The sequence below is a fragment of the Herpailurus yagouaroundi genome, unplaced genomic scaffold (genome assembly GCF_014898765.1).
Source record: "Herpailurus yagouaroundi ecotype Mexico unplaced genomic scaffold, PumYag 77, whole genome shotgun sequence".
Taxonomy (NCBI): Eukaryota; Metazoa; Chordata; class Mammalia; order Carnivora; family Felidae; genus Herpailurus; species Herpailurus yagouaroundi.
The window spans coordinates 103,753,605-103,765,903 of record NW_024412388.1 but is presented as its reverse complement, the minus strand read 5'-3'; the positions used below and the strand labels follow the sequence as shown (position 1 = coordinate 103,765,903).

The window sequence follows — 12,299 nt, the reverse complement described above, 5'->3', positions numbered from 1 at the left end:
AACTTAAGTCTTAAAACCTTCTCTGGCTTTGACTGCACAGACCTGTACCTGAGAAGCTGGCTGTTAGACAGGGTGATCATCCCTCTCACCTATTTCCAGAAAGCCTGAATTATTCTCTGTCCTGCCAGTCTGGCAATGTAATGACTTTCTCTTCTGAGATATGGGCCCAACATGACTAATCTTTTCCCCCACTAATGAGTGCTCAGAGGGTCTGTATTTACTCGGGATTAAGGGCACCCGACTTTTCTCATACTTTCCCATCTCTGGGATCAGTTGTGCATGGGGTGACAATCTCTCTGAAGAACACCCCTCTAGGGGCTTTGTGTCCTACAGAAGCTCAAGTCCAGTCAAGACTCAAGGCACAGAAATATTTGGGTGCTTCCTAATTCCTTCTTTTAACCTCCCTATCTCTCTCAAACTCTTGTTCAATGCCAACATCTTTTGCCTGAAGGGTTTCTTATACGTCTTTGTCCAAGTGGGTTTTAATACTTTTTTTTTTTTTTTTTAGTTTATTTAGACAGAGAGAGAGAGAGCGAGAGAGAGAGAGAGAGAGCGCAAGCAGGGGAGGAGCAGAGAGAGAGAGAGAGGAAGAGACAGAATCCCAAGCAGGCTCCATGCTGTCAGTGGAGCACAATCTCACAAACGTTGAGATCATGACCTGAATAGAAATTAGGAGTTGGATGATCAACAGACTGAGCCACCCAGGCGCCCCATAATACATTCTTTTATTCCTTAAAGATGAACACTGTCACCCTAGAACACAAACATCTATGCCTTGCAATAAGGGACAAGTAGCTGAAATTCATGGTCTGGGCAAAGGTCTTAGACAGTGTTGATCAACAGAACTTTCTGCAGTTCTATGCACGTGCTGCCCAATACAGCAGACATATGTGGCTACTGAGCACTTGCAATGTGGCTAGCATGATTGAGGAACTAAATTTTTAATTTAACTTAAAATAAAATTCAACTAGCCATACATGGCTAGTGGCTGCCATATTGGACAGAACAGAGCTAGGGCCTTTCCTCCTCTCCACATCTGTCTAATAAGAGACTGTCCATCCAATTTTAGATTAAGACCTGTGGCCCACATTACTCATTTCTTCTAAAAATGGAGGATTTATGATGGTTAATTCATTTTAACACCAAGGAAAATCTACCCTGATACTTCCTGGGTCTGTAGAACAGGTCTTACAGAACCTACCCAAGTTAGAGAAGCTTGAGATCTAGTTCTCACCTCCGCAACCAACCTATTAAAACTCCTCTTCTGACCACTGAGTAACCTGGGCCTGAAAGAGATTAGACGGTGGGTCCATGGTTATACAGCTAGTCCTGACAAGAGCTATGCCAAGAAGTCATGTCTTTGGACTTTCAGACAGAGGCAACTCACTATTCCTTCCGGTGACAGATTAGATCTTTGTTTCTTCTTCCAAGACCAAAGAACCTACTTCTGAGCTCAGACCTCCATGGATGAAAGGCTCTGCACGAACAGTGACCATTCACTACCCTTGCTTCAGATAAGGTGAACAGGAGCAGTTCACAGCTACATTCCATCTCTTGTCATCTGCAAGTTCAGGCCAGAGTGCTTGCAACGACCCAGGCCAATCTCGTTAAAGTATTAAAAGGTAGTAAGCATGCTGCCCTAACAACTTAATCTTATGACTCATTCCATGAATGTTGCGTTAACTTTGGACCGAGTTCCTGTACCCTGTACCATAAAGTCTGACCTACAAAGAGGTATATCCACCACTCAGCACTTTTGGAGATTCCCTGCCAGACAGTGTACAATAGGCATTTCCAATACTCCATCTTTCACACCAGCCCCAGAACCGTGTCATCCACAATACTGGTTGTGGAAGAACACGCCCCCTACGCTTTGGCGACTCACTGAATCCGGGATGCTGATTCACTTGAGGACAACCCAATCCTATCATGCTTATTTTGGAAAATATTCCCTGTACCACAGTAGAGATTAGAATCTTTTATTTTTTTTCCCTGCAAAGAGAAGGAATGTCCCACTCAACGACAGATTAAGAAAATATAGTTTTCACATTGAGCTTTGGGCCGGAGAATGATCCTGTGGTTGAAGAAAGCTCAGCTGTAAGAGTTCAGGTCCTCCTTTCCATATTGTTCTTGGTGGCTTGGATGGCCATGCTGCCTCACATCCCCAGGGGATTCCTGTGCTCGGTTCCAGGAGTAGGGTAAGGGAGGACCAGAAAAAGTGACTGTCCCTGGTCTTAAAGGCTTTTATCTCACACTTTCTTCCCTCCACTTACCTTTGTCAGCCTTTCTGATGCCACATCTGCACTTTTAGGTAATCTTCTCTTTAATTCATTCAGGGACAGAATACCACAGTTTTGACTTCATCAGGAGTTAGATGGAGACAAAGTAAGAATGCCCATTTCATCCCAACATTCCATTACATAGGTGTTTTCCTTTTCTTATTCTTAGCTAGCTCAGCCTGCTCTAGCTCCGTTGGGGGAACTTCAATGGTTGCTCAGCCTTTTACCAATTTGAGTTAGAATGCTGAAAGCTTTGGGTGGGGGGGGGGCTGGAATAAAGGTGAAAAAAATTTATAGAAAATATTGGAATAAGTTATCCTACGTAGAGCCCTGTAAGTTTACCCTAAACACCTTTCTTTCTGTTTTGTTTTTGTTTTTCGATCAATGATGATAAAAGAACTTCTCTTTTGTGAGGGAACACACTTTCCTAAGCTTTTACAATGCAACAAAATACTATCTTCCAAACTAACTTGGAATGCTCTAAATTTCTAACTTAAAGGCACTATACCTTATATTCACGAGCATACTGCTAATTATTTTACATACCCTGAAAACTAAGAGTCTGTCACTTCAAATTTAATTTTCTTCTCCAGGTTTTATCTCCAGGTTAAGTTTTATATGTTAGACTAGAAATTTTATTAAACATTTTTTTATTGGAGGCTTTGATGGTGGCTCTGAAATTTGAGAAATTGCAAATTTCTCTCTATATTTCACATATATAATGGACGTGGTACCTAAAACTCCCCGTTAGGTTTAGAAAAGTATTTTCTCCCAGCTATCTGGCTTGATACAGTACACAGAAATAAAAGCCCCTAAAATACTTTAAATCCTTAAGTGAAAATTTAATTGTTATGCATACGTATTCTTTTAATCACTGAAACAATAATTAAAATTTTTGTGGAACTCTGTAAGTTGAGGATGGCATAATTAATAAGAATATGGACTCTGGAGCCTGATTATCTAGATTAGATTTCTGCTTCTGTCCTTAGTTATGTGACTTTAGGCAAGTCACAACTTTCTGTAACTGTTTCACCTCTTCCTTAGGGTTAATGGTGATATCCACTCCATACAATTGTAGTGAACTTCAAAGGATTTGCTGCTTTTGAAGTGCTTAGAACAGTGCTTGGCATACAGTGTGTACCCAATAGATATGGCCTTGAATCAATATTAGTATCATTGTTGGTAAACTGACATGGATCCATGGGCTGAAAAAAGGTGGCCCCAGAACATAAATGTAATCAGCAGAGAGAAATTTCATACCTAATGTTATTAACTGGAAGATCTTGATGGAGTCTATTCTGCACTTCCTTACTTCTATCTGCTTCCCGTAACAGGAGGTTTGAAATAATATTTTTTGGTCTCTCTGCATCATAGGAGAGTCGCAAGAACAGAACTTGCAGCAAGGTAGGATGCATTCTTTTGAATAGGTCTTTTATAAATAGGACTCATCGTTATTACATTATAACTGCCTTACAACGCCATCATGTATGAATAAGCCTTAGGGGAAAGGTCATATAGTGTTATTTTCATTCTTCAGTAAAGGAGCCTAAACTGGGTTGTCCCCAAATTCTACTCTACAGTCATTATTGTTTCCCCTTTTAGCCATTTATATGCAACCAACAGAAAAGGAGAAATCTTTCCCATATAGTTACTCAGAACATAGCAGGAGTCACATCTGATTTTGGAAGGGGACGGAAAGTGCAAGAACCATACAGAAGAGGCAGGCGTGTGGTGCTAAGCCCTGGGGTGGTGTTGACCTCAGTGCCAGGCCCTCAGACCAGATCCTCTGGGCCATCACACTTGCACTCTTAGGCACTCTGCCCTGTGCTCACCGCGAGAACTCTCGCCTGTTCACGTCATGAACCAGCTAAAATATCCCTGACTTAAATATTACGATGCTGTGTGACAAAAAAGGTCTCCTGTCAAACTGCCATTTCACCTGCATCCATTCCATTCTGAACCATAAAAAAATTGTAAGATTTCACATAGTCCTCCATAAGCTTCTGCTGAGAAAATGCTTGGACTAGACAGATTCCGGATCTGATCTTGGAACAGAAGTAGCTAGAAAAGAAAACTGCCATCTGCGGTCAAGTCCCTTTAAGACATAACTTTGTCGTTAATCTGCAACATCTCTCAAGCAGCTTTCCAGCTTGTAATTTATTCAGAAAGCATTTTCCAGTGACTTAAAATTCTGTAACATTAAGGAATTCCGCCTGCTCATGGCCTCTTTTTTGCCCCCTCAAAGAACACAAGAAGCGGGCTTTTCCCGGAACATTTGTGGGAATAGCACCACCCATCATGACAACTGGTTCCTCAAATCTCCATCCTGCTTGCTACTGCTCTCCTTCAGCAAGGAGCCAAGAAAGAGTTTTTAAGGTAAAGTAGTTCACTTCACATTTCTGGGGGAAGCGTAATGCTGTTTCTTTAGTCTCACTTCCCTGAGAGAGAATAATCCAGGTTTCTTCCTCTTCCTTCCTTTAAATACATACAAAAGCATTCACTGACCCCAGAGCCTTAACTTTGGCTTGGAATTTTAGTATAATAATGATCAAGGGACTGATTGTCCTATAAGGAAACAAACAAAAAAAGACATGAGCTTTCTCTACTTCTTCTCATAAATCTTCTCAAGAATGAAACCAAATAGTGACTGTTTGGCCTTTGATACTTTTATTGGATCGGTAACAATTTTCTGTGTCTCAACTAAAGTAGCTAAATTCTAACACTTACGTATTTAAAATGTACACTCTCCATTTCAGCACAAATGTTAACACAGTTGAACACAGCACAGTGCCATGAATAAATGAACTTCCAGAGGAAAACGTACAGCTTGTTTTGGTGAAAAAATAGTCCTGTGAATAATCTACTGCCAAGTTATTGGATTGTTTAACATGCCACTTCCTTCTTCATTTAAACTGTTATGAGATCACTTCAGTTTTTCTCAACAGCCCTAGGATCAAAATTTTGTGTGATCAAAGTAAAGCTGTTTTTATTATCAAACTGAATACTTCATGGAAACAGATAGAAATTCATGATTTATAAAACATATTTGTACACACATACGGCTCTTAAAGTTTACAGATTGAGAGGTTGGTATTTTAGAGCAATGATTTTGTTAACTGCAAAAGGTAAGCACTACATATTAATGTTACACTAAAGGCAAAGCTAGCTACATGCATGTGCTAGACAATTCTGAGTTTTTAAAGGGAACAAGGAAGCCAATTTAGTTCATCTACTTAACACCCCTATTCTTCATATTATTTCCTAGCAAACATTTTCTTACTGAACTTTCTATATTTTATCCTTCTAGCTTTAGCAAAAGGAAAACAGTACGATAAATAAAAATTTTTATTTCTGGAATCTGACTTTATTTATTTATTTATTTTGGAATCTGACTTTGAACAATATGTTAAAGGGAAAGTAATGCCAAAAGAATTAGTACATCACTTTATAAGTTTAATCATTCTTTTTTGAAACCTGGTAAAATTCCCATTGTCCACTCTACATGTTGTGATTCCCTACCACTACCCAACTTCCACTGGAAGCAAATTACAAGCAAAATTTTTATTTGGGAAACTCGTCCTGGCTCATGTGATTATGAAGAAAGAAGTTGAGGACTTACCTTTTGTCAACACTCAGACTACTTAAAAGCAACATGTCTTCTAATTATAATAAAATTACTTAACAAAGTTATTACTCTAAATGTCTAGTGAATAAAAAAAAAATAAAAAAAAAATGTCTAGTGAGAGGGTATCTTAAATCCATATTCCAAAATGTTTTAAGACTCGGAAACTATTATCCTACAGAAATCACCCTGATGTATTTTCCCATGGACTCATTCCTCTGATTTCTTATTACCAGGTTACCCCACACAAGCTCCATATTCCTAGCTCCTCTTTCTATAGTCAAAATGGTTCTTTACTACTAAAGGGAGAAGAAAAGCTAAGTTTTAACTTGAAGAGAAAAGAGAGAAAATACTCGAGATGTTTGTATTTCACAGGATGTTAGTATCTGAAAAAGAAAGCTAATTGCACTTATTCCACCTCTGGTACCATTTCTACGAGCCAAGATGGATGATGGACTTTAAGGGCATGGGTCTCTAATATTTCATCCTAGCTTCCTAGGCAGTTTGTCACATTTCCATGCAGGTCACTGGCGGCAGACCTGGAGAATTACTGCTGAGGCCCTAGTTGAAGAGGCAACTTGAGTTTTTCAGGGTCATCCAGTGTGAAGATTCTAGGAATTTTTCATATAAAAAGATCATGAAAGCAGAAAAAACAGTAACTTTATCCTACCAAACAGGAACTAGAGTTTTCTAATACTAGCTCAAGGAAAGCAGAACTATTGAAGTTTTTTTCCCTCTACGGTTTATAGTCTAAAGGGAAGTGACTGTAGGTAGGTCAACTTCTATTCCTCAGTGGAAGGAACAATTTTTGGTGTAGTCTGAGCTGCTTCTCCTTTCCCTAGTCAGAGGACCCCAGATTCAACTGGAAGACAGAGCATCCAATTTTCTTAAACTGTTTCAAATCTAAAGCCAAACTCCCCAGGACCAGATACCAAATCAGCATAAATTAGCATAAAAGTGAAAGGTCTTTTTTTTTTTTTTAATTTTTTTTTTCAACGTTTATTTATTTTTGGGACAGAGAGAGACAGAGCATGAATGGGGGAGGGGCAGAGAGAGAGGGAGACACAGAATCGGAAACAGGCTCCAGGCTCTGAGCCATCAGCCCAGAGCCTGACGCGGGGCTCAAACTCACAGACTGCGAGATCGTGACCTGGCTGAAGTCGGACGCTTAACCGACTGCGCCACCCAGGCGCCCGGAAAGGTCTTTTATGTACACCTAGCCCAGAGGTCACTTAGGTATAAACTGTACAAGCAGGATATACTCAAGAACCTTCTAGGAAAGCTTTTGTGGTGAGAATCTAATATCCTGTACAGGTCATGATTTTCTGGATCTTTATAGATCTCTTACTGTTCATAAGGACATGGACAAATCTTTAAAAAATATGAATAAGGAAGTAGAAGTACCAAAAATACTGTGCTGTCCACAGTGAGCGAAGAGAAGGGCGTGTGGGAGAGGGGTAGGTAAGATTAAGGAGAAGCATGCATCTATCAAGGCAAAGGCTGACAATATTAAAAAAGCCCAGTCGTGCCTTTTCAGAAAAATAACGTGGCTAAACAGCTAGGAAGGAAACACCAGAAAAACGCTGACTTATACAAGGCGCTAATAATCATCAGACTTCAACAATATAAACCTGCAACAGAAAAGCATTTAAGGGAAGTATCTATCAAAAGGACTCCCATTTCACTCATTAAATAAATCCTGGAGGTCCTTTACAACTCTACAGCTCTAAAATTATAGACTTCATCTACCCTGACCTCTTACCATCATTACTTTGCATATTTGCTATTATTCAAAAACAAAATGTAAGAAAAAACAAATCTATCCATATGGATTTTACTCAATTTAAGTTGTATGCTTCCAATTAATCATGGCCTGGATGTAATTCATTCATTTTCTCTCAAGATTTTTTCTTTTCTTTTTTTTAAATTCAAGCACAAGGTTCTTGTGGGGCTCAGCCTCTGACTCTTGATTTCGGCTCAGGTCATGATCTGATGAGATCCGTGAGATTGAGCCCAGCGCTGGGCTCCATGCTGAGCATGCAGCCTGCTTAAGATTCTCCCCCCCACCCCTCCCTCTCTCCCCTCCTCGTGCACGCTCAAAAAAAAAAAAAATTAAATTATTGTAATGTTGAAAATGCCTGACAAAGGTAAAATAATCCAGTAAGATAAAGGGTCTGTACTCCTGAAGAGAGAATAGAATCATTTTATATCATGCTTAATAGAATTATGTGAATGATGTGGCCTATCACAGCATCATCTGTCGATGGGTTATAGAATAAAATTCATCAGAGTCGAGTTCTCTAATAAGATGCCAAATTATCCCACAAACTGTTAGACTAGCAAGTCCTCTCCAGGTAGCACTGTTTGCAAGCCTCATTCCAGGACATTAGTAGCAGATTTTAGCCACATCTATGGTAGCAAAATCAACCTCTTAATTTACCCTTTCTCACAAAATCACTTAATTTTCTAAAACGTTCCCCAAGGATCAATATTAAAGTAACTATAGCACTAGTCTGTCTCTTTGGGACCCAAATCAGGACCAGAATTCACTTACTTTCCTCCCCTGCTTATCTATTATGATAATTTTTCAATAGGAAGTTGGGTTTCTCATTATTCATCCAGCTACTTTAATATTTCTAACACTTAGTTCAGGATACCAAGCGAAATTTCTACTCTTGGAGGGGGATAGAAGCAGGGGTAGAAATTATCAGAAATTACTGTAATCACTGAGTCATTAGAACCCAAAAAACCACCCATGTTTGAATCTAAACAGGACACTTGAAAGCTTCCTTGGTCTGTTAGCAAAATTAAGGAAAAAAAAAAAAAAACCAAAACACTTCCTAAATGCATTATAATCATATGACAGACTAGTCTTTGGTGGGTTTAAGTTTCTGTAAGTTCAAATACCCCCTCTTTACTTCTAGAATATTACAAAAAGCTATGTGCAGGAGATGGTCCCTAAAGATTAGAAGACTAAGAAAGTGGATGGTTCCTCTGACACTTCCTATCTCCTTCCTTAAATGACCCCTCACCCCAAAGGCCATTAAAACTTAAAAGCATTTCCATGAAGAGAAAGGCTTAAGGCCATCAATCTTTTGCAAAATACTTAATCAGAACATCTCAGGGTGCTTCTCCTGGAGAACATTTTCTTCCCTGTCCATTTTGGTTTGACTGTTGTTACAGACATGGCTAAGGTTACAGAGACTTGGACAGAATTTAGAATGTAAGGCAACTTGTGTCAACCCACGAATGTGAAAGAAATACAAGTGTCATGTAAAAAATGGAGGGAAAACAGAAAAACTATTGGGTGCCCCCCTAGGTGAGAAAGAGTATGCAGTCACATTTATGATGCTGGAAAGCCTCCAGTCCCTGTTCACCAAATTCTGTGTTTAAAAACTAAAATCTCAGCTTCTAATCTAGGAAACGTCCAACCAGCAGAAATACGAAACCTCAGGGTGTTGAACCCCCAAAGCTCCAAAAAATCCTGGTTACTTTTTACACTCTTGATATTTAAGATAGTAGAAATACAATCTACAGTGCCCCTTTCCTTACGCATCTCCTGCTACCATAAGAAAGCACTGAGACAATGACCAAAACCTGATCTGTGATTTTTTTTTTCTAAACTATTCAAACACTCCAAAACTTATTATTTTAATATGGAGTAATGTATAAGCACTAAAACATGAAAAACACAGGACTCCATCTAATGCCACTACCAAATGGCTGCAATAGGCTATTTAGGGAGATGCTGAATTTAGAGGGGGACATTACATTTGAAACTATCTTTTTTACATAAAGAATTGTGACTCTGAAAGACATGGGAAGCATTCTTATTAATGTTCTGACTAAATAGTATACTTTTGGTTTAAAGAAAAAATACTGATGGAATTTCATCCGCATCTAATCTAATTTCACGATCCATTTGATTCAATATCAACTCTGAAACAGTATCAGAGGAAAAGGTTTACCGTAAACACTTGAATGGTCTTTGCCTCTGCTCTTCAGCTTGACCCTTGACCCTTCTACTACTTGCAGTGGGCTATGGCAAGACTTGGCTTTGATTACCTTCTGAGAAGGGTTATACCACTTTTGCAAAGTCATTCTTATGGACATTTAATCTCTCTCTTTTCTCTTTCATCTTGAAACTTTTATTTGATTAAAAAAAAATCCTCTCTCTCAAAGAGCAGGAGTTGACTGAATGGCAAAAATAATACACATGCATGCATTTATGACAGGATATGGTACATATGAAATGGGCGGTGAGAGCAGGGGAGGAATAAACTTTATTTGCCCCCAGGAAAAGAGAAGGGGGAGGGGGGGGGGGGCCGGGGAAAAGAGTGAATACAGGTGGGAAAACTGAAATGGAATGATTTAAAAGGTGCACATTCATTTTGTAACCTCCACCATTCAACTCAGAGAGAGAGCTGCACAGCGCCACGCAGGGAGACCAAAGTGAGTTTCACTCTGTAGCTGATGCTACTTGCAGCAGTTCTACCATTACCAAGTCACCATTTAATTCTGCCAAAGCCAGACAAGGCTCTCGGGTTAGTGCAAACAAGGTTTTCCATCCTGGGCTGCAGTCTGACCCGCCAGTGCTCAGAAGGCATGCTTGTGACGAACTCGCACACTTTCCAGTTCCCCACCTCCAATGGCGGCCAGGGTCTCCAGCCTGCTTAAGCGCTCCAGGCTTCTTCCAAGAACTTCTTCTAGCCGACCACGTATCACCTGGACCCCTTCTAGTTCCACCTGCAGAGTTCGGTCCCTCTCAGAGCTGAGTAAACACGCCACATGGAAGGAAAATGGATTAGCTGTCGACTGTAATGAGTCTACATATACTTCCAAAGAGTCATGAGACTTTCTAAAGGACGCTCTCCAGGACAAAATCAACGAACACAGTCTTTGTTTTGGTACTGTTACTATTCATTGCTGACAGATTAGCAAGGCCTGCTCCTTTATGCTAGATTCTGGGCCAATGTCACATAAAACTATAGCTCCTAAGACTTATCTCACACCTCTATAGCCAACATAAGAGAAATTTTGCTTTTTAAAAAAAAATTTTTTTTAATGTTTATTTATCTTTGAGAGAGACAGAGTACAAGCAGAGGAGGGACAGACAGAGGGAGACACAGAATCCAAATCAGGCTTCAGGCTCTGAGCTGTCAGCACAGAGCCTGACGCGGGGCTCGAACTCATGAACCACAAGATCATGACCTGAGCTGAAGTCAGACGCTTGACCGACTGAGCTGGGACCCAGGCACCCCAAGAAATTTCACTTTTTGACTAAGAGTATTCGTTTCTGAAAAAACAAAACCAGGAAAAACTACATGCAAACTGAAGCAATACTGAGCCAAACAGGACTGCTATTAAAGATAGGTGTTCTCTTGGGGCACCTGGGTGGCTCAATCAGCTCAGGTCATGATCTCACAGCTCGTGAGTTTGAGCACCGTGCTGGGTTCTGTGCTGACAGCTCAGAGCCTGGAGCCTGCTTCGGTTTCGGTGTCTCCCTCTCTCTGCCCCTTCTCTGCTCGTGCTCGGTCTCTCTCTCTCTCAAAAATAAATAAACATTAAAAAAAATATAATAAAGACAGGTGTTCTCTCATTTGTTAACCAAACTTGACAGAGCGTTAAGAAGGAATCCAGTTCAAAGACTAAAGATCCAGAGATTCTTTAAAAAGTAATACAGTCAAGGGGTGCCAGCGTGGCTCAGTCGGTTAAGTGTCCAACTGAGGCTCAGGTCATGATCTCGTGGTTCATGAGTTTGAGCCCCCCGTCGGGCTTTCTGCTGACCACTCAGAGCCAGGAGCCTACTTCAGATTCTGTGTCTCCCTCTCTCTCTGCCCCTCCCCTGCTCATGCTCGCTTGCTCTCTCACTCAAAAATAAACGTTAAACAATTTTTTTTGAAATTAATACAATCAAGTTGTCCTATCATACCTCTCTTCTGCTTTCATTTTCTTCAAGGAGAAAGAAAAAAATGCTTAAACTGAATACCAAACTAGAAGAAACTGAATAGTAAAAGAATAAAAATTAGGAAAGAGAAAAGGGGTGAGGACCAAAGGCAAATGAGAAAAAAAATTAAGGGAATAATAGAAAATGAACCAGAATGCTATAATACACATGACCAAAAATCAAGAGGTACAAGCAAACATATTCATCGTGATGGCTAGCAGTGATCCTGGGTTGATATCGGCCATCACGGTAAATATATTTTCTTTCATGATACTCAGTAAGTATCAATACCCTTTATACCCTTACTCTTGGAATAGAACAGCCCTTACCAGGACATGGAACAGAGGAAGGAAAGGAAAATACATTGAATGTTTACTATATGCAAGGCATTATTTGAGACATCTGACAAGTCTTCTCATTTGATCACTGTGTAGCTATATGAAATAGGGAC

At 40.0% G+C, this 12,299-nt stretch overlaps 1 protein-coding gene across 19 annotated transcripts in view; it reads right to left on the bottom strand.

Moving 5' to 3' along the window:
- PDE4DIP (phosphodiesterase 4D interacting protein) overlaps positions 1-12,299 on the bottom strand; it is a 225,903-nt gene that overhangs the window by 41,750 nt on the left and 171,854 nt on the right. For all 19 annotated transcript variants that reach the window (XM_040471481.1, XM_040471488.1, XM_040471485.1 and 16 more), the window contains one exon: positions 10,545-10,672. In XM_040471481.1, coding sequence (XP_040327415.1) covers positions 10,545-10,672 — 128 coding nt within the window. The remainder of the gene's footprint in view (positions 1-10,544; positions 10,673-12,299) is intronic.